The sequence below is a fragment of the Acartia tonsa genome, chromosome 5 (genome assembly GCF_053477335.1).
Source record: "Acartia tonsa isolate MP-2025a chromosome 5, ASM5347733v1, whole genome shotgun sequence".
Taxonomy (NCBI): Eukaryota; Metazoa; Arthropoda; class Copepoda; order Calanoida; family Acartiidae; genus Acartia; species Acartia tonsa.
The window spans coordinates 35,391,808-35,417,807 of record NC_137264.1 but is presented as its reverse complement, the minus strand read 5'-3'; the positions used below and the strand labels follow the sequence as shown (position 1 = coordinate 35,417,807).

The 26,000-nt window shown below is 33.9% G+C and overlaps 1 protein-coding gene across 7 annotated transcripts in view; it reads right to left on the bottom strand.

Annotated features, from left to right (window-relative positions):
* LOC145319372 (uncharacterized) overlaps nucleotides 1-26,000 on the bottom strand; it is a 44,543-nt gene that overhangs the window by 18,240 nt on the left and 303 nt on the right. For all 7 annotated transcript variants that reach the window (XR_013879825.1, XR_013879826.1, XR_013879827.1 and 4 more), the window contains exons 2-13: nucleotides 24,626-24,689; nucleotides 21,843-21,920; nucleotides 21,320-21,393; nucleotides 16,151-16,209; nucleotides 15,509-15,575; nucleotides 14,943-15,025; nucleotides 14,630-14,674; nucleotides 13,675-13,787; nucleotides 11,906-12,067; nucleotides 11,370-11,507; nucleotides 10,038-10,256; nucleotides 9,254-9,289 (exon numbers count right to left, since the gene is read on the bottom strand). Coding sequence is in view for 4 of the 7 variants with exons in the window: in XM_080161479.1 (XP_080017605.1) it covers nucleotides 9,254-9,289; nucleotides 10,038-10,256; nucleotides 11,370-11,507; nucleotides 11,906-12,067; nucleotides 13,675-13,787; nucleotides 14,630-14,674; nucleotides 14,943-15,025; nucleotides 15,509-15,575; nucleotides 16,151-16,209; nucleotides 21,320-21,393; nucleotides 21,843-21,920; nucleotides 24,626-24,689 (1,138 nt within the window). In the remaining 3 variants the exon portion in view is untranslated. The remainder of the gene's footprint in view (nucleotides 1-9,253; nucleotides 9,290-10,037; nucleotides 10,257-11,369; nucleotides 11,508-11,905; nucleotides 12,068-13,674; nucleotides 13,788-14,629; nucleotides 14,675-14,942; nucleotides 15,026-15,508; nucleotides 15,576-16,150; nucleotides 16,210-21,319; nucleotides 21,394-21,842; nucleotides 21,921-24,625; nucleotides 24,690-26,000) is intronic.

The following is a 26,000-nucleotide window of genomic DNA, read 5'->3' as shown; positions in this document are numbered from 1 at the left end:
CGGCTGTAATTTTCTTATTTTTGAAGCTAGAAGAACAATTTTTTTGCAGAAAATGTTTATCTTTATGTAAGTTTATATTTGTAATGTCAAAATATAAATTTCAGCGGCCGCAGCTGTACTTGGCAGCTGCCAGCCGCCGCAGTCGGCGGTCGGCGGGAAAACGGCGGTGGATCCTTATGAAATTTTAATACGTTATTTAGACATGTAAGAAAAGCTTAAGTTTAAAATTTGAAGTCTCTAAGTCAAAAATTGAGGCCACAGGAGCCTTTTAAAGATTTCTGGAGACCTGGAGGATCAGGACCTGCAGGATCATACCTGGAACCTGAAATTGACTTGAACACCTGTATTTCATATAAGGATGTACTACTAGAGGATATTTTAGTATTTTGGCAAGATAAAATACTTTGTTTAAGTCAAAAAAATATTTTTGCTCTTTACCTGGATGACCCTGCCAGGTTTGCTGGCATCCTGTGCCCGCCAGGATGGAGATATTTAAAAAATTCCAACTCTCAGTTATGTGTCATACCCAAACTTAAAAAGTCAGGCAGTTTGGGCTCTTTATCTTTCACACACAGAAAATGAGATAGAAAAAACCGGATGGGGGGGCGTTCAACGCCCCCCCCCCCCCCCCCGACCGTTAAGGGTTAAGATGCATTTTCTGTGTGTGAAAGATGAAGAGCCCAAACTGCTTGACTTTTTAAGTATGGGTATGACACATAACTGAGAGTTGGAATTTTTTGAATATCTCCATCCTGGCGGACACAGGATGTTAGCAAACCTGGCAGGGTCATCCAGGTAAAGAGCAAAAATATTTTTTTGACTAAAACAAAGCATTTTATCATACCAAAATACTAAAAAATCCTCTAGTAGTACATCCTTATATAAAATACAGGTGTTCAAGTCACTTTCAGGTTCCAGGTATGATCCTGCAGGTCCTGATCCTCCAGGTCTCCAGAAATCTTTAAAAGGCTCCTGTGGCTGCAATTTTTGACTTAGAGACTTCAAATTTTAAACTTAAGCTTTTCTTACATGTCTACATAACATTATAAAATTTCATGAAGATCCGCCGCCGTTTTCCCGCCGACTGCGGCGGCTGGCAGCTGCCAAGTACAGCTGCGGCCGCTGAAATTTATATTTTGATATTTCTAATGTAAAATTTACATAAAGATAAACATTTTCTGGAAAAAAAAATTTTCTTCTAGCTTCAAAAATAAGAAAATTACAGCCGTTTGAAATTTTTAAGTAAAAAAGGACCTAAAAACAAAGGTTGTTAAATAAAAGGGTGAAGGAAGCGAAAATTGACTTAGACTTATAAAAGGTCGAAAATTCATTATCAAACAGGGGACTTGCACAAAAAAATTTAGCCCTCTAGCTCTAATAGGAACTGAGATAATAGGGGGGGGCGTTGAACGCCCCCCCCCCCGACTGATTAAGGTGCGGCAAGGGGCCCGACTGTAAAGGGTTAATACCCTTGGGCGATTGAGCGCGTTACATTGCAATTTAGACACAGAGTAGGTTGAAGGTGGGGTGGAGAGGACTTTTACCCAAAGCGTCACCGAGCCCCTAGAGGTAATACTGGTATAAGGACAAGTATGTTCATAAGAAGAACAGCATTATTTTACTATACTGAATTTAGCATGGACAAGTATAAATATAAGTAGAGCAGCAATATTATACAATAGTGATGTTTAAGTAATGTTGAAGTATATTCATAAATAGCGCGGCAAAATTATATTATGCTGTCCCTAGTAATCTCTCCTCGTGGAGTAAGCATGAAAAAAAGTAAATTGCTTACTTAATTGTGCCATTTTTGTGGTAAATTACTGATTTTAACAAGTGCATTTATATCCACAAGTTTGTCAGCAACATTATGATAATCTAAATTTAACCCTTACAGATCGGGCCCCAATTCCCACCTTAATAGATTGGGGGGGGGGGGGGGTTCATATTGACCCTCCCCCTCTATCTCGGCACCTGTTACAGTTAGAGACATAAAAAAATTTTCTGGTGGTCATGGTGGTCATAACACCTTTTTTCTCAGAAGGTCATTGATATCTAAGTATTCACCAAAAACATTTTAGGTTTTCCTTATACACAAAAGTCATAATGTAGAAATTAAGATTTATGTAAAATTTTTTCTAAATTTGGTGCCACCTAACCGACTTTGACCGGACGCCACGACCGACACAGACCAGATATTCTTATAAGATCAACTCTTGCCGACGTATAATTACAAAACTTAAATAGTCATGAAGTCACAACTCTCTATCTTACCTAAAAAAAAAATGACATTGAAATAACTAGAGGGGGGGGGGTCAATATGAGTAAGTAATGCAACATTATTCCTTCTAATGTTAACAAGGACAGTTATATACATATGTAAAACAACAACATTATACTATACTAATTTACCAAGGATAAGTATATCCATAAGTAAGGCAGCAACATTAAACTATTTAACAAAGTATCCTCATTCCTCTCCCCCTCTGTTTTTTAAAAACTTTCTGAATATAATTGGTTCTTACACAAATAATTTTTTTTATTACTCCCTTATCATTTCTTAGCATTGGGGTACCCAAAAATATAGGTACCCTAAAGTTTTTATGTGTGTGTGTTTTTGTTATGCAGCAAATGCTACAATAATATTTATAATTCAGTACCAAATTTTGCCCTGGATTGTTGGGCTTGTTTTAATAGCTTGTAAGCTCATTTATTTGATTGGATCCACTTGTAAAACTGTAAAAATTGAATTTTGGGACTTTTCTTCTAGGGGCAAGTGGAACAAAAGATCCCCGAAAACACTAAAAATGTAAGTTCTGAGCTTATTTTTAAAGATATCAATCTGATTTTTAAAGAAAACTTTTTTAACATAACTTAACTAATTAACCATTACAGATTTTACTTTGGGACTTCCTTTCTAGAGGCTAGTGGAGCAAAAGACCCCCTCTAAAACTATAAATATGAGTTCTGAGCTTATTTTTAGTAGCAAAGCTATTCTATAATTAGTAGTGAAGCTACTCTATTATATGAAATGTCTATCTGTCTGTCCGTCCATTTGTCAGAGACAGAAAGGGTAAAACATGATTTTTTCAACTCCTATAAAAGATACAGAGCTGAAATTTTTAGGAATAATTATGGTAATAATCTTCATATTTAACCAAGAATCATTAAGTTTTGCCAATTGTTTGGGGTGCTAGATTGATTCTTACATTTTTAAGTTGTAAATCTGTTTTATTCTTAAAACTTATAACCTTGGAACTAAAATTTGTGGGTATAAATAATCCCAATAATAGAAAAATGCTTTTAACTTTAAAAACTAAATTTTTTCATCACAATGTGTATAATAAAGGATGAATTCCGACATTTATTTGGCCCCCTTTTCGACATATCTCTTTAGATCTCTGGTAAATTATGCTTTTGAAAATCAAAACTCATTTTGATGAAATTTTATTTTGTTGATATCTTTTTTGTTAATAAAGTTAAGATCATGAAAATATCATTAACCTTACAAGACTCAAAAAATGTTTTCAACTTAAAACTTATTTTAACTTTTTACTTAACCCTTAACGGTCGGGGGGGGGGGGGGCGTTGAACGCCCCCCCATCCGGTTTTTTCTATCTCATTTTCTGTGTGTGAAAGATGAAGAGCCCAAACTGCTTGACTTTTTAAGTATGGGTATGACACATAACTGAGAGTTGGAATTTTTTGAATATCATCATCCTGGCGGGCACAGGATGCCAGCAAACCTGGCAGGGTCATCCAGGTAAAGAGCAAAAATATTTTTTTGACTAAAACAAAGCATTTTATCATACCAAAATACTTAAAAATCCTCTAGTAGTACATCCTTATATGAAATACAGGTGTTCAAGTCACTTTCAGGTTCCAGGTATGATCCTGCAGGTCCTGATCCTCCAGGTCTCCAGAAATCTTTAAAAGGCTCCGTTTGAAATTTTTAAGTAAAAAAGGACCTAAAAACAAAGGTTGTTAAATAAAAGGGTGAAGGAAGCGAAAATTGACTTAGACTTATAAAAGGTCGGAAATTCATTATCAAACAGGGGACTTGCACAAAAAAATTTAGCCCTCTAGCTCTAATAGGAACTGAGATAATAAGGGGGGACGCCCCCCCCCGACTGATTAAGGTGCGGCAAGGGGCCCGACTGTAAAGGGTTAAAACTTATGTAAGTTACTTTTTCTTAAGTTACTTTTTCAAAATTTAGGCTCTTTCTAAAATTTTTTTCTTGTGTGGAAATATTAAGAGATCAACAACATATGCTACTTATTTTGATACACTAAGTAATATGGTCTGTAAACCCTAAAAAATACTTTTTGTGTGTCATGCTGTATTACATAGAAGCTCCACAATGATGTCTTAGTTCCTAAATGCCAAATTTCATTGGGGGTGGGGGTTATCATACCTGTACATCCCTCCCTCCTTAGACATCAGTGCACTTCATTGCTTGTTTTTATATATAATAACTTTAAATTTTTTTTTGAATAAAAGTCTAATCCCAAATGACAAATACTATATTAGATATTTTACTATTATTTATTTATTCTAAATGTTAATAATAATTCATGAATATTTATTGTAAATATTAAAGAAACATATGTTAGAAAGAGTAGTTTTGTGTATTTCATATCAATATTAAATATATCTTATTTTTAGTAATTTTTTCTCAGGAGTTACCTTCATTGGAGAACAGAGTTGATAAATCAATCAAAATATCATTAGAGTACATTAGAATCACTTCAAAGACAGATTGTCTCAGTCTGTGGTTAGAGTGGTTTTGCTGGAACTTTATAACACAACTTTAAATCAGAAACAGAAGATTGATTTATGCAGAAAACTAGTGAATTTGATTTAAACATCTAATTTGTATAAATCTAAAACAAGCTTTCATCAGTCATTTTTTAAACATGAAAAGAATATAAAATTTTTGAATGTATTGTAATACTGTATAATATCATGTAGTTTAATATAATTTGACTTATAAAGTTTTTTTTTTATATTAATTATAGGTTCAATTTTGCCAATTTTCATCATGAAAGTAGGAAATAAATCACAAAAAATGGCTTGTTTAAGTAAGGATTTTGTAGCAAAAATGGAAGATTTAAGTAAGAAATTAATCTCAAAAATGGCTTGTTTAAGTAAGAATTTTGTAACAAAAATGGAATATATAAGTGGGAGATTAATCACAAAAATGGCTTGTTTGAGTAAGAATTTTGTAGCCAAAATGGAAGATATAAGTAGGAATTTAATCACAAAAATGGCTTGTTCAAGTAAGGATTTTGTAACAAAAATGGAAGATATAAGTAAGCAATCAACCCCAAAAATGGCTTAATTGAGTAAGGATTTTGCAACAAAAATAGATGATTTAAGTAAGCAATCAACCCCAAAAATGGCTTAATTAAGTAAGGATTTTGCAACAAAAATGGATGATTTAAGTAAGTACTTAACCCCAAAAATGGCTTATTTAAGTAAGGATTTTGTAGCAAAAATGGATGATTTAAGTAAGCAATCAACCCCAAAAATGGCTTATTTAAGTAAGGATTTTGCAACAAAAATGGATGATTTAAGTAAGCAATCAACCCCAAAAATTGCTTAATTAAGTAAGGATTTTGCAACAAAAATGGATGATTTAAGTAAGTACTCAACCCCAAAAATGGCTTATTTAAGTAAGGATTTTGTAGCAAAAATGGATGATTTAAGTAAGCAATCAACCCCAAAAATGGCTTATTTAAGTAAGGATTTTGCAACAAAAATGGATGATTTAAGTAAGTAATCAACCCCAAAAATGGCTTATTTAAGTAAGGGTTTTGCAACAAAAATGGATGATTTAAGTAAGTAATCAACCCCAAAAATGGCTTATTTAAGTAAGGATTTTGTAGCAAAAATGGATGATTTAAGTAAGCAATCAACCCCAAAAATGGCTTGTTTAAGTAAGAATTTTGTAGCAAAAATGGAAGATATAAGTAGGACATTAATCACAAAAATGGCTTGTTTAAGTAAGGATATTGTAGCAAAAATGGAAGATATAAGTAGGACATTAATAACAAAAATGGCTTGTTTAAGTAAGGATTTTGTAGCAAAAATGGAAGATATAAGTAAGCAATCAACTACAAATATAGCCTAAATGGCTGAGAAGGGATTAAATTTTGAGGAAAAATAATCCGGATTAAAATTTTAATCTGTAAGACATTTACGTCAAAAGCGTCCGATTTGGCTGATTCTTATCAGCCACCCTTATTTTTGGGGATTTTTAGGGGTTTATAGGGCAATAATAGTTCTTCAAGTAAGCAATTAACCTACGAAAATGGCTCGTTAGTCCGACATGTCCGATTTAAGTAAGCCACTTTTGTTGTAAAGTGCTGACTTTCCCGATGTGAGCACGTCCTACTTAAATCTGACAAAAATGCTTATATAAGCACAAAAAAAGGTAAATTGCTGAGACAGAGATTACTAGGGATATATTTTGTAAGAAAAATAAAAGTAAGACGATGTATGTCGTAACATCTGCATATTGCATAAATGTATATGTAGATGACCGTCGTCACGTATAGGGGGATTTAAAACTTGATAACGTGGCTATCATACTGAGAGGAGAGGAGGGGCTTCTCACTTCTCTTCCATTTATATGTTTCTTAAAAAAGACAAATATTTTTACATTATATGATAAAGCAAGAAATAGACATTTTAGCGTTATACATGAATATTTTAATATGTACTTTGGTATGTATTTTTAAATTATCATTTAAAAGCAAATACAAATGTGAAATAGGTATGCATAATAATACTTAAATAAACTCTTATATTGACCAGAATTATAAGCAAATACTTCCTTTTTAACAGTGGAGCTCTTCTACTTTAATGGTCGATTAATATGTCCTTCAGTAATGGATTTATTTAATCATAAAATTGGAACGTTAGATATAAATCATTCTATTGATTTCAAACTTTAAAAGATGATTCATTTTTGCAGATTGGATAGAACACCACTTCCGTAAGTCTACATCCTTTAATTCTTTTCCTTTCTTTATCTCCTGGATTGGTCATAAATTCCTTAATATCATTTTACACCACAGGGTAGGATATAAAGTCATAAATCTTTATTAAGTTTAATCCGTATTTCATTGTTTACACATTGACATTTACTAACTATTTGAAATCAAGGTGACAAAGTTTTATAAACAGCAATTGTTTAAATAAATTCAAAGACTTAATTTAATGAATAAATAATATTAGAAACTTTTTCTTTTTTATAGTATATATATAACATGAATATATAAAATGTAAAATGAGTTTGAAACCTGTGATTCATATTGTTTTTCCTTTTCTTTGTTAATTTGTGTGTGATTACTCAAGATTTCTACCCTATCTATGATAAATTACAAAATGCTGTTTTGCAAGAACACCGAAGTTTCCTAGATAATGTTAACCGTGTTATAAGAGGTTATTATAGGTCTAAACTTGAGTTTAAAACTTCTCAATTAAAGGATTAGTGCTAAGAAAGGGGAAGGGTTGAAAGGGTTAATATAGCCTATCTTTATTCATGGATTCAAATAATGTTTTTTTTTTTATTTCAAAGTTTTTCTACATGTAGGCTCCGTCCGTGTAAAATGGATAGCTCCTAAAATTAATTTAGGCCTTTAGAAATTAGAATTGTCCTATCAATTTAAAACTAAGCATGATGATTCCTGTAGCAAATACATAGCAATGCCATAACTATTTTGTAATGTCTATTTTTATGTTGATTTATTAAAGGCCCTTAAAAAAAAACTTTTTATTGATATGCTATTGAGTTTAATGAAAATGACTTATACCCTAATAAATTTAATCTGTTATTCTGATAGGTTTAATGCATCCTTTTGTCCCTTCTGTCATTACTGTTTAAATTGCCGCCTTTGATATTTTATTACACATCTTAATTAAAGAACCCCCCCCCCCCCCCAATAAAACCCGTCCATTATTCAGTAATTAGCGGCTCAATTTATGAATTAACACCTTTTAAGTATGAATAAATAATCCAAACTAGTGAAACTTTAAGATTTTCTACTTATATAATCCCCTGAATCTTACTCTGTCTGCAACAAGTTGCTTTCTGTCTGCTATAAAATATTTAAAGCTCCATAGGCAAGTATGAAATTTAAAATATCGTCGTCAATGGTCCAAACTTAAAAATTAAATAAAATCGATTTTTTTATATAAATAGAAATATTTTTAAGTTTTTAAAAATGTTTGAATCATACTAGAAGAATTTTGCTAACCAATAGTGCATATTTCATCCATTTAAGTATAGCAGGAAAAAAATGACGAAAATCGCTATTTTTTGCCCATAGTGTAGATAAAATATATTATTTGAAAACTTTAAGACACTGCTAGCTTAAATGACGCCTGCAAGACTGCTAAAAGACTGCCACAAGTAGACCCAATACCCCAAATTTAAAGCCTTCAGCTTCAATAACAAAAAAAATCTGGGCAGTTCAAAATAGCATTTTATGTACAATGAAAATTTTGAAAGAAATACAATGCTTATAAAAGAAAAAACAATATTAAATAACGTCGCCTAGACACAAAATTATGACTTTATCTTTGTCAGAAACTTAGATTGCCGGTAACTGATTACATTTTTACAATAAGAACACCACATCTCATAGTCAAAATCCATGAAAAAAATTCGATTTAAATTGCATTTTTAAACGAAAATCAAACGGAAACAAAGGGGGAAACTAAGACAAGCTCATCTGTGATTGGTTGTTTAGCTGATTCAGCTTTCTGATTGGCTACAGTACACTCGGTACAACGCAAGTTAAACTTAATTTTTTAAAATGATTTTGACTATAAAAATGGGTATTTTTATTGTAAAAATATAATTAGTTACTGGTTGCCTAAATTTATGCCAAAAATAAGCTTATACTTTTGTTTATAGGCCACGTAGTTTAATTTTAAAATTAGCACTGCAATTCTTTCAAAATTTTCATTGTACATAAAATGTCATTTTAAAATGCCTAGACCTTTTTTGTTATAGAAGCTGAAGGCTTCAAATTTGGGTTATTGGGTCTACTTGTGGCAGTCTTTCAGCAGTTAAAGCGTGGTATTTCTTGCAGGCTTCCTTTAAATTAAACAATAAGGATTTTATTTGATAAAAATACCCAAACTTATTAATCTAGCTAATAAGAGTATGGAGTTTCAAAACTTTTGGTACAGGTATAATTTACAGTCCAACATTTCAAGTTTTAATTTTGGTATTTGTACCTGCTGCTACTAGATATGGCATGCTGGTTATTTCTCCTAAAATCAATCCTTAAGTAAATATCTTTCTCAAATCAAAGCATTTCTACAAATGTTCCTTCCTTAGTTTTTTTTGATTATTTTTTGCTTCAGATTAAACACTTGTCCTATTAATTCTTATCAAAAATCAGACTTTACAACAGTAATGTGAAATCAGTTCTTTATGGAGCTGAATGCTGGAGAACTGTGAAAACTGAAACAAATCAACTTAATGCATTTGATTTCACAATAGCTGCTTAAAAAGAATTTGCAAAATATTCTGGCCAAACAAAATTTCAAACATTGAGCTGTATGCTAAGACCAAGCGCAGCAGAAATGAAATATAAAAGACTAAGGTGGCTAGGACATGTGTTCAGAATGGAACAAAATAGGTTTCCAAAAAAAGTGCTTAAAATGGAACCCCACCACTGGTAAACGTAAACAGGGACGACCAAAAAAGACCTGGAGGCAAAGCACTGAAAAAGACCTAATTAATTTAAAATTAACATGGGGAGAAGCTGAGTAACTTGCCAAAGACAGGAGTTCATGGAGGAACAAGCCTCAAGGTGTCCGTATTCTCTGGCCTTCACAGTCAAAAAGAGAGATGCGCCTGATGATGATGAGGTTATAGGCTAGGGAGCCGAGCACCCGCGGCTAGGCATGCTAGGGGGCCGAGCGCTGCGGCTAGGCAGGCAAGGGTAGAATTGACAACGATTAATTGTGAGTCTCAAAAAATGTCTAAATATTTATTATTCATAAGGATCAATGCCTGTAATCATTCACAACCTCTAGCGAGGGAGATCTATTTGAGCGTGATGATGTAGGTGGTGGTTGAGGAGATCGTCTCCGTCCAGGTGAACCTCTTTTTGAATCGCGGTGCCCTGCAGGTGATCTGTTCGAGTCCCTACGGCCTCCAGCCGGAGAGTCTTTCTGTGAGTATCTGTGAGAATCTCTCCTCCTTCTTTCATCGTGGCCGCGAGATCTGGATCTAAAATACAAAATTAATGACATACTAATTAAAATTATATTTAAATTTTTCCATAAAGTGCAACATTACTAAAGACTTTAAATAGGTATTATTTCTATGTTAAAGACAGGAGTGTATGTATATACTGCTGCAAATTTTTATATTTTTTTCCTCTCCTAGTTTTTTCCACCAAGGAAGGGGACAAAATGGAAAACTTTTTTCAGGACTCTTTTATTTTATTCATATTTCCCCCCCTCCCACACATTATTATAGTTTTTTCACCAAGGAGGGGAGAATGGAAAAAAAGTTTTCATTTCTCTTAATTTTTACATTCCCCCCCCCCCCCTGATTAAAGCTAAATTGGGGCAGGGGACTTTTAAAGAGTTGGTTGTCTGTTTTGTGTTTTCTTTCCTAACACAAGCAACCAACAACTTATGGTACAACTATAAAGGTCACCATGTTGATTTTGTGAAAATAAAAAGGGGGGGGGGGGGGGGCGGATGTGCCACTTTTTGAAACCAAAAGTAAAACTGCATGATCTCAACCCATAAAAGAGTTACAGCTCTAAAATTCAGCACAGCAGTTGCTTATGTAGAGAAGATTTTTTTTGCCTATTTTTCGCCAAATTAGACAATTCTAAATAATCTCGCCAGAATACCTAGACAATTTTCAATCATCTGAGATAAACTTTTTTTCTCATAAAAATTTCCCTTATATTTTCAAGTGACACTTTTAATATTTCAAACATGTCAATATTAAAAAAAATTGCAAGTGTAAAATGTCAAGTGAAAATGTAAGGGAAATTTTTATGAGAAAAATAAAGTTTATCTCAGATGATTGAAAATTGTCTAGGTATTCTGGCGAGAAAAGGCAAAAAAAAATTCCGCCGCCGTTTCTTCACGGTTCCATATTCTTCTCCACATGAGCAACTGCTGTGTTGAATTTTAGAGCTGTAACTCTTTTATGGGTTGAGATCATGCAGTTTTACTTTTGGTTTCAAAAAGTGGCACATCCGCCACCCCCCCCTTTTAAAAAGTCGTAATAAAATTCTTTTGAAAATATGCTATATACAATAATATATACATATAAAAACACACATAAGCTCTTTAAAATTAACTCAAGATTCTGTTTTACCTAGATCTTCTCTTATCTCCACGTGACCTTGACCTCCTGTCTCCACGGGATCGCGACCTTCTGCGGTCACCTCTGGGGCTGCGGGAAGACCTTCTCATCCGCTTAGAATCTCTATCACGGGATCTGCTTCTACTCCGTCTAAAAATATTTGCCTTTTACGAGGAGGCAGCATAATATGAAATGTTAATCCTATTATATAAAGTAGTAAGATTTTTTGTCTGAAGCTTAAGATCTCAATGACTACTAAACTGATTTGGTACTCTTTTTTTGGGGTAGGCTTCAAAGTTCAGAGGTCTCGTGATGGTTTTAGGGTATTTCGTTTTCAAATTAAAATATTTGGGTGGTTTTAGCTATTCTTTCCCTTTGAAGACAGAGTCCCTTGATGTTACAGGCGCAACCGCTACTAGCTAAATAGCGACCAAAACTGAATATAAATATTAAAATAAAAAAGGTTTCTTGTTAGCCTAGCGAAGCGTTAAATAGAAGGTTTTTTCCGACCTACATATCTTGAATATGGTCCCTAAAAAATGTGTTACCTTTTCCCGCCTCGACGGTCATCGCCAAACCTGCCACCCCCACCTCTGCCACCACCCCTTCCTCCTCTACCACCCCCTCTCCCGCCAAACCGTCCACCGCCAAATGAGGGTTTGACATCCTCATTCAACCGCTTGGCTTCCAGAAACTTTTCCTTAGTGAACCTAAAGAAATAAATGAATAGAAAGAGGCCCTATTAAATTTCAGATTGAATTTAAAACCAATAAAGTGTGAAGTATATTAAGAAAAATCCTAGAAGGCTAAAATTTAAAACACAGCTACATATTATACTGTATTTACGACATTTATGGACTTAAACCAGCTTATTAAAGTTTCAAGCTAGCTTTTATAATATCTTTACTTACAGATGATTCCTAGAACGAGTTCTACCTTACCGCGATCTTAACTATAGTGATTTTATATTGTATATTTTATCATTAAATATATGTTTGTTATTTGTCCGCCACTATGAAAATATAAGCCTTAATATTTGATTACCTATTGCTTACATTACAGATAATTATTAATGTCAGTTTACTTAAAGCTTTCTGTTATGATCTATTCTTCATGTTTTATTCTACGCCATTAAAAGCCTCTAGTGGCACTTAATTTCGACCCTCCCCCCATTTTCAATTTGAGTTTTAATTGGGAGGGTGGAGATACTCTCCCCCAAAATATTTAAGAACCTATAAGAAGCTTCATTGTAAAGGAAAACAATATCAATTCAGGGTTCCACGACAAACGTAAGAGTCCCAAACGTCAGAGTGGAAAAACATCAGAGTGGACAAACGCAAGAGTCCCAAACGTCAGAGTGGGACAAACGTCAGAGTGGACAAACGCAGGATTTTTGGGACAAACGTCAGAGTGGACATTTTATAAGTAAAACGTCAGAGTCATTTTCTTTATGATTAGGTTAGGTTAGGTTATAGGCTAGGGGGCCGAGCGCCCGCGGCTAGGCAGGCTAGGGGGCCGAGCGCTGCGGCTAGGCAGGCTAGGGTGCTGCAGCCAGAGTCATAGTTTTGTCAGGATGTTTTGAAAGATTTTTTGCAAAAAATTAGAAGATTTTTTGTCATATAATTAAAATAGCATAGACTCTGATGTTTTACTTAAGCAATGTCCACTCTGACGTTTGTCCACTCCGACGTTTGTCCCACTCTGACGTTTGTCCACTCTGACGTTTGGGACTCTTGCGTTTGGGACTCTTGCGTTTGTCCACTCTGACGTTTGGGACTCTTACGTTTGGGGTAGGACCCAATTCAGCAGTTAGCGAGATCCTTCGCTACGGACAGAAAAAGCTTATTACTTTATATATTACTGGCGGCTATGCCCCTAGAGGCATCTAGTGGCAATTAAATGTTTTTTGTTAATAAAATGTATATGTTGCGTTCAAGCCTACGTAAAAAAATAGATTTTTTGTGATTTCTCTTGGGAGGGTGGTGGTACACCCTCCCCCAAAATAGTTATAAACCTTCCCGGGACCATGAAAAGCTACCCTGTTATGGAGAACCCGATCGGTTCAGCGGTCAGCGAGACTCTTCGCTAAAGACAAAAAAAAGCCTATTACTTTGAAGGATAGGAGGATATAGCTTATCAAAATGAATTGTGTAAAACAGCTTCCGTATACGCGTATGTTGACTAACAAAGTTCACTAGCTACCTATTACAAAAGATACCGGTTTTATTGGCCTGGGCCCTTAATATCAGCCTTTACAATACATACACCAGGAAGATAAGAGTGAAAGAACAAGGAAGAAGGGTGTGTATAGTCTTACCTTACGAATCCACAGCCGCTCATGACCAGAATAACGTCACTGCCTCTCAAGTGCTTCAAGTCCTCTTCAGTGGTTTTCATTGTTACCTCCATCTTTACAGGCTCCTCTTTAACCTACATTGATGTTGTGTTAACTTTACTGTTTTCATATTGTATGGAGTTGAGATATATGACAAGGGTATTAAGGGGGGGGGGTGATTAAATAATTTTTTTTTAAATTAAACCTATAAATCCTTATACTAAAGTAACAGGATGTTTGTCTGTCTGTGTGTCTGTACCGAAGGATCTCGCTAACCGCTGAACCGATCGGGTTCTCCTTAACAGGGTAGCTTCTCATAAGTCCCGGGAAGGTTTATAACTATTTTGGGGGAGGGTACCACCACCCTCCCAAGAGAAATGACAAAAAATCGAAATTTTTTATAATTTAGGGGAGACTTCAACGTCAAATAAGGTGGTATCGTACATAAAAAATTAACTTTAACAAACAAAAACATTTAAAGTGCCACTAGAGGCCTCTAGGGGCGTAGCCGCTAGTATGATATATATTAACAGAAAAGAAATTGTGATAAAGCAATGAAATTTAACATTGCAAATATTCTTTATGGAAGTATGATTTAGAACTGGAAATGAACGGCGACGGAACCGCAGCAAGCGCCCCACCGAAAACCGCCGAGTTTTTCTCGCAAAATTAGCCAATTTTTAACATTAGATAAACTTACCCATTGTTTTTAAAAAAAATTGCTTATATTCTTTTTTACTCTAGTCACATATGACAAGGATGGGCCAAAGCGACTGCGATTATAAGCTATATATATGGGATCACAGAAAATAATAAGATAATACACTTTTATCGCGAAATTATACCTTTAGTAAATTAAACACGCAAGCATACAAAACATTGTTTATTTTTTTGGTAAAATTCCCATCTTAATATATCCCATTAAAATTTTGGTTACCTCGGTGGCATCTTGTTTGGCTCTTTCAATAAAGGGGGTCAGTCTACATTATACAAATTCTATCATAATTTCTAATCATATTTAAAATAGTTTCTAAGGGTGGCACCTGAAACTTTAAATACAAAACTGGTAAATGTGTCTTAAATAACTTCAATATAAGACAAAAAGTCCTTAATATTTTTCATTCGTGTTTTAAGATTTTCTGATAATTATTTTAGTGGGGTTAAGTACGCATTACTTGTTTATTGGCAATCAGCTTTAGGTATTTTATTTGATTTTCAGCGTAGAATTTTTGGATAGAATTTTGTTTCCTTAAATCCACTTTAGGCGGTGTGGGTGGACGCCAGTCTGGAGGTCTAATTATCTCCTCCTCGGGTAAAAGTTTCTTGTTCCATCCTAGGCAGAATTATATATGAAAGAATACAGATGACTGACAGCATCCATTAAAGTTATTAAACAAGTAAATGAATACACATTATTAGATTAATAGCTTAAAGACATACAAACTCAGGAATCAAAAGAGATAAAAACATGATAATACACAACATTAACCATTTTGTAGATTACAATTTTTGTTGAAACGTTTGGATACTAAATAAACCAAGCAATCAAAACTCAATAAAAGTCCCGAAGGTTTTAAGACAACTAATAAGAAAACGTTATTTTAAGATTTTGGGGATTAGTGTATTTAAAAGCCAAATGTCCCCTCCCTCCCTGTACAAAACCTTAAATATCTAGAATTTTTTTTCTAAAACTTAGAAGATAAACAACATCCAACAGTACTTCCCGAAGTATATTTTTTTGGCGCAAAAATCAAAAGACTATTTTATTTTTACAACATTATATTTCCAATGGAAATCAACTGGACATATCACATACCTGGAACTACATTACTGGTTGGATTCTCCACCCACTCCTTAATTGGTTCTTTAAAACCATCAGCAGTCTAAAATAAACAAAGAATATTTATTTATAGCACAGCTTTCCGCAAATATTAAAATGAAAAATTATAAGAATAAAACTGTTTTCTCAGCCGCGAAAGGACGAAGGCATAGGCTATCCATAAACCAGTGTTGTGGAGCCAGCTCCAAAGGAATAGCTGAAAAAATATCTGGAAAAAAAGGTAGGAGCCGGATCCATTTTTTTCAGAGGCGGCTTTATCGGTTATAGAGCCACAACAAAATCAAGCGGCTCCACAACACTGCATAAAAGTATTAGTTTTATGGTCTTATTTTAATATTAGTGTGAAATTGTCTGAATATACGATGCTATACATGATTTTTAATTATTGCTAAGAACTGTTTCTAATTCAACAGATATTAAGCCGTAGTCATATTAAGTATCGAAGCCATACTGGAATTTTATTTATGCTTTTTGAAGACTTTTCAAATAAATTAAGAAGAATGCAATTATCTAAATAAAGAATTCATATATCCCTTTATAAATATGACATGACTTTAAGGGTAAAATCGAAGCCATTTAGGAGATTATAACATACAAATCTGTAACTCTGAAGAATACCTTAGGAAGAAAGATTTGTTTTCTAATTTCTTCTTCTGTAGGCTCTTCTTCGCCATTTTCTGGGTAAATAAAAACATTTTTATATCAGGATGAGAAGACAAAATAGTTTAATTTTAGAGAAGCGTCGCTTTTGACAAAATTATCTTTAATTGAAATGGCGAGCTTTACTTAATGGGAGGCCACAACCTTCCATACCAAAAAAAGATTTTCTCTCTAAATTTATCTTTTAACGACAGATATAAAAGCCCTTTTTAAAGGAACAAGGATGACAACATCCATAAAAGCGAAGCACTGAAACGGTAGGTCAGACGGACATTAACACTTGTACAGGGGTGTATATTCTGCACAAGATTTTTTTCCCCCGGCTAGAAAATTTTTTATTTTTTTTTCCCCTCCTAGTTTTTTTTCACTTAAAAGGGGGGAAAATGGAAAAATATTAAAAGAAATCTATATTTTATTTATTTTATCCCTCCTACCACACACTTTTAAAAGTTTTTTTCACCAAGGAGGGGGGGAAATGGAAAAAATGTTTTTATTTTCCTTAATTTTTACATTTTTTTCCCCTCCAACCACTTATTTTTTATCCCCCCCCCCCCCCCTTAGCCGGAGATCCCATGTAGAATATACACCCCTGCACTTGTATAATGTCAGAACTGAATAATCAGAATATAAATGTAAAAGAATCAAAGCAAAATTGTAAGTAAAATTGTTGAAAAACTGCTTGATACAGAATAATGTTTTTGGACATACTTACAACTTTAGGATTTGATTATAGAGTTGCTTCGCTTATAAAATTGTATTTTGTTGTCCCAGGAATCAGTATACCAAAAATCAGATTAATCGGATTATTAGATCACATAAAAATTAGTTGTTCAAAAAGTAAAAAATCAACATGTTTAAAATGAACGTACGGACATTCTGGTAAAGATTATAGAGTTGCTACGCTTTCTAAATCGTACCTAACTACTACAGGAATCACCATGCAAAGTTTGAAATCAATAGGACAGTTCTAACATGCCTAAATTAACGAAAAAAAGCTATCCGTTACAGAAGGACGTACGGACCCTAATTATTAGATCTTTTCATGAAAATACCCTTTTTCGAATTTCAATCTTCTGCTAACCTAAAAAGTTACTTTAGGGGCCTAGAAATATATGTACAAAATTTCAGCTCTCTATCTCTACTAACGACCTAGCGCCAGGCATGTAAAATATCAACAGATAACGGTAGCACGGCGGTTTTAACAATATCTCAGTAATGTGCAGGTTTTCAGCTCTTCTGCATATTTCAATTTAAACACATAAGGCCAAAGATATTTTATCCAAAAATTCTTTTGTCAAAGTCTACTCTAGACCTAGCGCCAGTCACTTTTCTAAAATCATGCATTTTATACCTGTGAAAAATGAAATCGCCAGCGCAAGGTGTAGAGTAGACTTTGACAAAAGATTTTTGGGATATCATATCTTAGGCCTTATGTGTTAAAGTTGAAATATGCAGAACACCTAAATTCACCTTCCAAGCCATTCTTTAAACATTTTAATTTTTTTTTTGAAATAACGGGATTTCAAAATTGCCTTTTGAAAAGGCCTAAAAAATATCTTTTTTTGTCCCTTTTTTCACTGTATATAGTTACAACTTATTAAGATATTATTCTCAGTTAAAAAAAAAATTGGCGCTTCCAGCACCAAAACCGGCAAAAACAGGCAGTTAAACTTCTGAACCCCTACTTAACCCCCTGACAGACCCCCCCTCTATCTCGGCTCCTGTTACAGATAGAGACGTAAAACTTTTTTCTGGTTGTTCATGTGTATTTTTAGAGAATTACTTTTTCTAGTCATAGCGGTCAGACCGCTCCTTATCCGCTTTTTAGCGTCCAGCCGCTAAATATTAAAACAGCTGTAGAGCGGCCAATTTTAAAGCTAAGAAAACCAAATTTTATGACAAACTATTATTTTTTTATAATAAAAAAATACCTTTTTTGACCATCGCCCTAAAACGACAAATAACGGAAACCGCCAATTTTGGCGGTAAAACGGCCAATTTTAAAGTTAAGAAAACCAAATTTTATGATAAACTATTATTTTTAACGGCCAATTTTAAAGCTAAGAAACCCAAATTTTAACGCCAAATAACGGAAACCGCCAATTTAGGCGGTAAAACGGCGGTTGGCAGCGCTAAATAATATTTTTATCTGTTTATAGTTACAACTTATTAAGATATTATTCTCAGTTTAAAAAAATTGGCGCTTCCAGCACCCAAACCGGCAAAAACAGGCAGATAAACTTCTGTATCCCTACTTAACCCCATAACAGACCCCCCTCTATCTCGGCTCCTGTTACAGATAGAGACGTAAAACTTTTTTCTGTTGGTTCATGTGTATTTTTAGAGAAAATTACTTTTCTAGTCATAGCGGTCAGACTGCTCCTTATCCGCTTTTTAGCAGCCAACCGCTAAATATTAAAAAAGCTGTAGAGCGGCCAATTTTAAAGCTAGGAAAACCAAATTTTATGACGAGCAATTATTTTTCATAACAAAAAAAATGCTTTTTCTGACCATCGCCAAAAAACGACAAATAACGGAAACCGCCAATTTCAGCGGTAAAATGGCGGTTGGCGGCGCCAATTAATATTTTTATCTGTTTATGATCACAATAAAAGACTACATACAAAAATTGGCTGATTAAGGTCTGGAAAGGGTCAAGACAGTTAATTGTTTAAACTAATGTAATAGATTTTTATTTTAGTCAGATGCCAGACGCAGACAATTAAAAAAAATAACATTTAGAAATATTATCAATTTGTTAAAGGGTTAACAACAAAATTAAAATATACAAATCTAATTATTAAAAACATCAAGATGATCTTCTCTATAAATTTTATTTGTAAAGCATTGATATTTTTATTAAATAATATGACAATGATGACAACATTAATAAGTGATTAAATACAGACAAAAAAAAGGATGACAACATCCTTAAAGACAAAGCTCTAAGATCAGAAGTAAGGACAACTCTCTTGTAATTACTTTTGTAATATTTAATCAACCTTAGTAAAAAATAAGATGAAAATTAGGTGTTCAGGTATGATCCAGCATGATATAATCCTCCTAGTCTTCAAATAACTTTGAATGGCTCCAGTGTATTTATTTTTTTACTCATAGACTTAAAATTGTAAAATTAAGCTTATCTTACATGCCTACATGACATATTAAATTTTTTTTTTAAATCAGCTGTTGTTTCCAGCTGACCGCAGCAAGTGGCGGCAGTCCATGTAAGCTTCAAATCAATTAAATTTTTTTATAAATATATATTAATTCTTGAGTAATAATAAACTTCCGTGAATAGTAAGGCCATGACCATTTGGCCACTCCTTGACTGATTTTTAACTGATTTTTTATTTCCTACCTGTAGTTTTGCCGTTTTTAAGCTGCCAGTAGCGGAATTCTAAAACAGCTCTAGACCAGCCAATTTTTGTATGTAGTCTTTATTGTGATCATAAACAGATAAAACTAGCGCCTCCAACCGCCGTTTTACCGCCGAAATTGGCAGTTTCCGTTATTTGTCGTTTTTTGGCGATGGTCAAAAAAAGTATTTTTTTTTGTTATGAAAAATAATTGCTCGTCATAAAATTTGGTTTTCCTAGCTTTAAAATTGGCTGCTCTACAGCTTTTTTAATATTTAGTGGCTGGCTGCTAAAAAGCGGATAAGGAGCAGTCTGACCACTATGACTAGATAAAGTAATTTTCTTTAAAAATACACATGAACCAACAGAAAAAAAGTTTTATGCCTCTATCTGTAACAGGAGCCGAGATAGAGGGGGGTCTGTTATGGGGTTATGTAGGGATACAGAAGTTTAACTGCCTGTTTTTGCCGGTTTGGGTGCTGGAAGCGCCAATTTTTTTTTAACTGAGAATAATATCTTAATAAGTTGTAACTATAAACAGATAAAAATATTATTTAGCGCCGCCAACCGCCGTTTTACCGCCAAAATTGGCGGTTTCCCTTAATTGTCGTTTTTCGGCGATGGTCAAAAAAGGTATTTTTTTATTATAAAAAATAATAGTTTGTCATAAAATTTGGTTTTCTTAGCTTTAAAATTGGCCGCTCTACAGCTGTTTTAATATTTAGCAACTGGCCGCTAAAAAGCGGATAAGGAGCGGTCCGACCGCTATGACTAGAAAAAGTAATTCTCTAAAAATACACATGAACAACCAGAAAAAAGTTTTACGTCTCTATCTGTAACAGGAGCCGAGATAGAGGGGGGGTCTGTCAGGGGGTTAAGTAGGGGTTCAGAAGTTTAACTGCCTGTTTTTGCCGGTTTTGCTGCTGGAAGCGCCAATTTTTTTTTAACTGAGAATAATATCTTAATAAGTTGTAACTATATACAGTGAAAAAAGGGACAAAAAAAGATATTTTTTAGGCCTTTTCAAAAGGCAATTTTGAAATCCCGTTATTTCAAAAAAAAAATTAAAATGCTTAAAGAATGGCTTGGAAGGTGAATTTAGGTGTTCTGCATATTTCAACTTAAACACATAAGGCCTAAGATATGATATCCCAAAAATCTTTTGTCAAAGTCTACTCTACACCTAGCGCTGGCGATTTCATATTTCACAGGTATAAAATGCATGATTTTAGAAATGTGACTGGCGCTAGGTCTAGAGTAGACTTTGACAAAAGATTTTTTGGATATAATATCTTTGGCCTTATGTGTTTAAATTGAAATATGCAGAAGAGCTGAAAACCTGCACATTATTGAGATATTGTTAAAACCGCCGTGCTACCGTTATCTGTTGATATTTTACATGCCTGGCGCTAGGTCGCCAGTAGAGATAGAGAGCTGAAATTTTGTACATATATTTCTAGGCCCCTAAAGTAACTTTTTAGGTTAGCAGAAGATTGAAATTCGAAAAAGGGTATTTTCATGAAAAGATCTACTAATTATAGAAAAGCTTCGCTTTTAAAAAATATAATGACCCTTACTGGTCAATCAGTCACTATAGTCCGTCAAACTTAAAAAGTAATCTCTAGCAGACGTATCTTACCAAAATGTGTACACTTCCAACCAATAATATGGTCGGATTGATCTTAATTTGAGGAATTTACCATTTAGTCTTCCTATCTTTATTGAAGAAGTCATACAAATTATGTTGACAGTTAATAAATAAAATTACCTCTTCTGTTGTCTTTAATATATCTGCTAATTTCTTTCTTCAAAAATTCTCCTTTGGGTTCAGAGTTGGTCAGTCTGAAATGTAATTTAGGATTATATGCATAGAGCTCATTTGATGAGTTGTCTGCTGTTAGTGGTAGGCGATAGATTAAACCCACCACCATTTGCTGTTAGATTTTATTCATTAGGGTAGATTAAAGTGGTATATAGCTAAGAATTTATTCTAATACATTGGAGACATTGAAAATGAAAGTCTAATTACCATGTTATCTAAATTGTAGGCTAAAAACTTGTACTTGTAATTGTTGAACTAAATCTTGATTGGTAGGTTCAAAGTAGTTGTTTAATACTATTTAACACATAATTTTAATCAACAGATTTGCATTGTTTAGCATCATATTCATTCACGATGTAAATCAATTTATCGCCCTTTGTCTTATCCGTTAAGATCCCTGGACCCTGAAGAAACGTATAACTATATTAAATTCTCGTTTAATACTATTTAATTTTGATGTAAACATTACCTCGATTCAGCAACTTCACAATTCTTTTGAGACAAGTTTTTCAGCCTCTCTTGTATTCTGCTAGTTGATGATAGTGATCTTAAATATAAATCATTAACAGTCGGATATAGTGCAGTTCACGATAAAATGTCCTTAGTAAGTAACAAGGGGGGGGGGGGAAGTTCTGACACATTTGCGTAAACCTGGTACTTACTTGATACTTGGCTTGTTAATCTTCATTTTCTACTGTTGTAGCGAGTTGAAGATGTTGGTACTGATAATTTTGTTATCTTTTACTAATTCATATATTTTTTCAATTTTGATCTAAAGCTGGCCACTGATGTGGCATGTTTGATATCACTTGGTAAACTATTCCATGGGTCGACAATTCTGAAGGAAAAGAAGTTTAGTCTGATGTCAGAATTAGCCCTTCCTTTCTTTAGGTTAAGAATATCAGAGGTTTGTCTTGTTGTGACTCTGTTTTGAGAAACATTTACAGTTTCAAGTCCACATTTAACATTTCCAATGTTATGAAGAATTTTGTAGCACTGGACAAGATCAGCAAAATTTCTCCTTTTTTCAAGAGTCCATAAATCAAGCTCTTTTAAACGTTCATGGTAATCTTGTGATTTCAGACCAGAGACCATTTTAACTGCTTTGATTTGGACAGCTTCGATGTTTTTAATGTCTGTAAGGTTCCAGGGGTTCCAGACAGATGAAGAAAACTCCAGATGTGGTCTCACATATTGTTTGTACAGCCTTATAAAAACATGTTTATCTCTGTAGTGAAATGACCTTGATATTTGGTTTAAAACAGCTTTAGCTTTGTTGACAATTTCATTACAGTGGCTTGATGGCTTAAGGTTGGAAGTTATTCTTATTCCAATATCTCGTTCAGAATCAACTGTTCCAAGTTTAATATTATCCATGTAATATTCATTTTTTGGGTTATTCCTGCCACAATGGAGAATTTTGCATTTGTCAATATTAAATAACATTCCCCAAGTTTTGCTCCAATCAAGAAGCTTATTTAATGAAACTTGGAATGAGTCTGCATCTGCTTGGTTTCTTATCTTGTTTGCTTGCTTGGTATCATCAGCAAACTTTCTTAAAATGTCAATTATGATATCATCATCAAGGTCATTGATATATATTACAAAGAGAACTGGCCCAAGTATACTACCTTGTGGGACACCTGACCTGACCTTACCTGGCCTTGACTTCGCTCCTTGTATTTCAACCCACTGAGTTCTGTCTTTAAGCCAAGATTTTATCCATTCTTGTACAGATCCAGTTATTCCATGTGCTTCCAGTTTCTGTATTAGCTTGTTGTGTGGAACTTTGTCAAAGGCGCGACTAAAGTCCAGATACACAATATCAACAGAGTTTCCTTCATCAATCATTTCAAAAATTTTGTCTAAAAATTCCAATAGATTTATTTGACAGGATCTCTTGGGCATAAATCCATGTTGAGAGGGTTTGATTAGGTTGTTAATTATAAGGTGATCTATCATGTGGTCACGAATAATAGATTCATTAAGTTTGCATACCTGGCTGGTGAGAGATATCTGTCTATAATTGCCTGGCTTCCCTCGTGATCCTTTTTTAAATACAGCAGCTACTTTAGCATCTTTCCATTGTTGTGGAACTTTGCCTGTACTTATTGAAGCCTGAAAAAGTTTTTGCAATGGTCGGGCGATATGATTCTTAGTTTTCTATAAGAATTCTGCAGATATCTTGTCAGGACCTGGGGCCTTGCCAGTTTTAAGTTCGTCAATTTTTGATATAACATCTTGTAATCTAACATTTATATGAGATAATTCACTATTCATGTTTCGTTTTGGTATGTTTGGTCCATTGTCATTGTCATCATTAAAGGAACTACAAAAATGATCATTTAGTGTTTGGGCCATTTCAGCATTATCTGCATTACCTTGCATTGGTGTATATTATGTTGAGTTTACAGGGGGCAGACTCTTTGTTTCCCTTCCCTTTTTGTTGCCTACCCCCATCACTATTTATTCTCTGTTCTCCTCCTCCTCTGTCATTAATGGTCGTGTTCGTTTGTCTGTTGTTATACTTTCTGAAGTCCTCTGTCTCTTGGATCCTCCTCCCCTCCTGGTCCATGTTGTGCTGTTTCTCCTTCCCCACCTTTCTGTTTGATCTGTGGATTTTTTCGCCCAAATCAGTCTTTTTTGGCCTTTGGCCTTTGGTGTATAGGCTTTATCTTTGGACTGAGAGGATAGGTTATTAGGGATAAAATCATTCTTATATGATGAATTTCCCCCAGATTTAAGATTTTTTGGATAGGCCTCCAGGTTCCAGAGCTCCAGGCCTCCAGGTGGTCTCTCTACAGGTAAAAATGAAAAAAATTTTTTTTAAAGAGTTAGATGTCAGCTTATGAGACAAAATATGTATGTTTTTTCTTCAAATATGTGAATAACAATCAAAAAGAAGCATATTTTGTTTTATAAGTTAACCTCTAACTCTTCAAAAAAAAATCTTATTTTTCATTTTTACCTGTACAGAGACCACCTGGAGGCCTGGAGCTCCGGAACCTGGAGGCCTATCCAAAAAATCTTAAATCTGGGGGAAATTCATCATATAAGAATGATTTATCCCTAATAACCTATCTTCTCAGTTCAAAAATAAAGCCTATACACCAGGTTTACGCAAATGTGTCAGAACTTCCCCCCCCCCCTTATCTCCAAAAAATCTACGGCCTTTAAAATCTTGAATAGCCAAGATTTATTGACCCCCGAAACCTTTAAAGGTAGCTGCGCTACTTAAAATGAAAAACATACTTGTCGTCTGGTAAGCTTTCTGTTTCACTCTTAGAATTGTGACGTACACGGTCTGCTTCGGAACCTAAAATATTAAAATAAGGCAATGTGTTGGAAAAACAAGAATGACAACATTAATAATAGCAAAGCTCTAAAATCAGAAAGTAGGATAAAAAATAATAATAACAAGTTGTGTAACTGTATGCACTTAAAAAGTTAAATATCTCGTAAACAACAGCACTCGGTTCAACAAGTTTAACGAAAGTTAGGATCGAAAAATAACCCAATTTTTACTTTCCTCTATTAAAGAAAAAAGTCCTAATGATGAAGCCAATTGTCACATAAAAATATAATACAAAAGACCATAATTGCACTAGTAGGCATATCAATAAAAAGAGGCATCACAAGAAATTATTTTATTTAGGGTAAAGCGGGGCGATCTCTGTATTGGGGCGAAGTCTTTATTTTTTTACACGCCTTCATTAAATGACATTATGATTTTTCTCCATGTTCTAATCGACTGACAGAAAAAAACATAAAATCAAATTTGTTCCTTATTAAATTGCCTATAAAAAAGTTTTATGGTACTTATTGGGTCTCAAAGTCGGACGACAAAAAAAATTTCGATTGTTTTGCTTCGGTCGGAACAACAGTAAGTTGGACAAAAACTTGTAAGAGCTAGAGCTTAGACGTCTTCAGGGGACTTATTAAGAATCTAATTGGCTATCCATTTCCGTTGAAAACTTTTAAAAAGCTTGTATAGTTTTTTCTCAAATCTTTTTATTAGGCGGGGCGAACTCGTACTTTGAAAAAAAAAAATTTGGCGGAAAAAATTGTTCGATCTTCATAAATTTTTTGTGAATGCTCTTTATTACATTTTAACTTTAACCTTTTGGGCATGCTGTAATTAAATCAATATGTCATAGGTTTTTTGAAGCTGGAAAATCAACCACAGATTTTGCCAAACTTCTCTTTTTTTTTCAACTTTAATTTTTTAGGAAATTCTGCAAATTTTTTTTTGGCCAAATCTATTCAAAATTGCCTGAATTTTAAGGATCAGGCCTTAAAAGTCATAAAAAGTTATTTTTTCTAGAAGTATTTATATTTTTTTTATCAAAACAATTTGAGGAAAAATGTCAAATTTCGCGTACTTCATAAAAATTATTTTTTAAGGTAGAAAAATTGACCTATCTTAATAAAAATTTTTGTGCATGCTATTACATTATGATTTAGCAACTTTTACCTTTTGGGCATGCTGTAATAAAATCAATATGTCATCGATTTTTTAAGCTTGAAAATGCCCTACCAACTTCGCCTCGAGGCGGGGCGAAGTCTGTGCCGTTTTTGAGGTCAATTTTGACAAACTTCCCAAAGTCCTAGGTTTACGTCCTTTTAG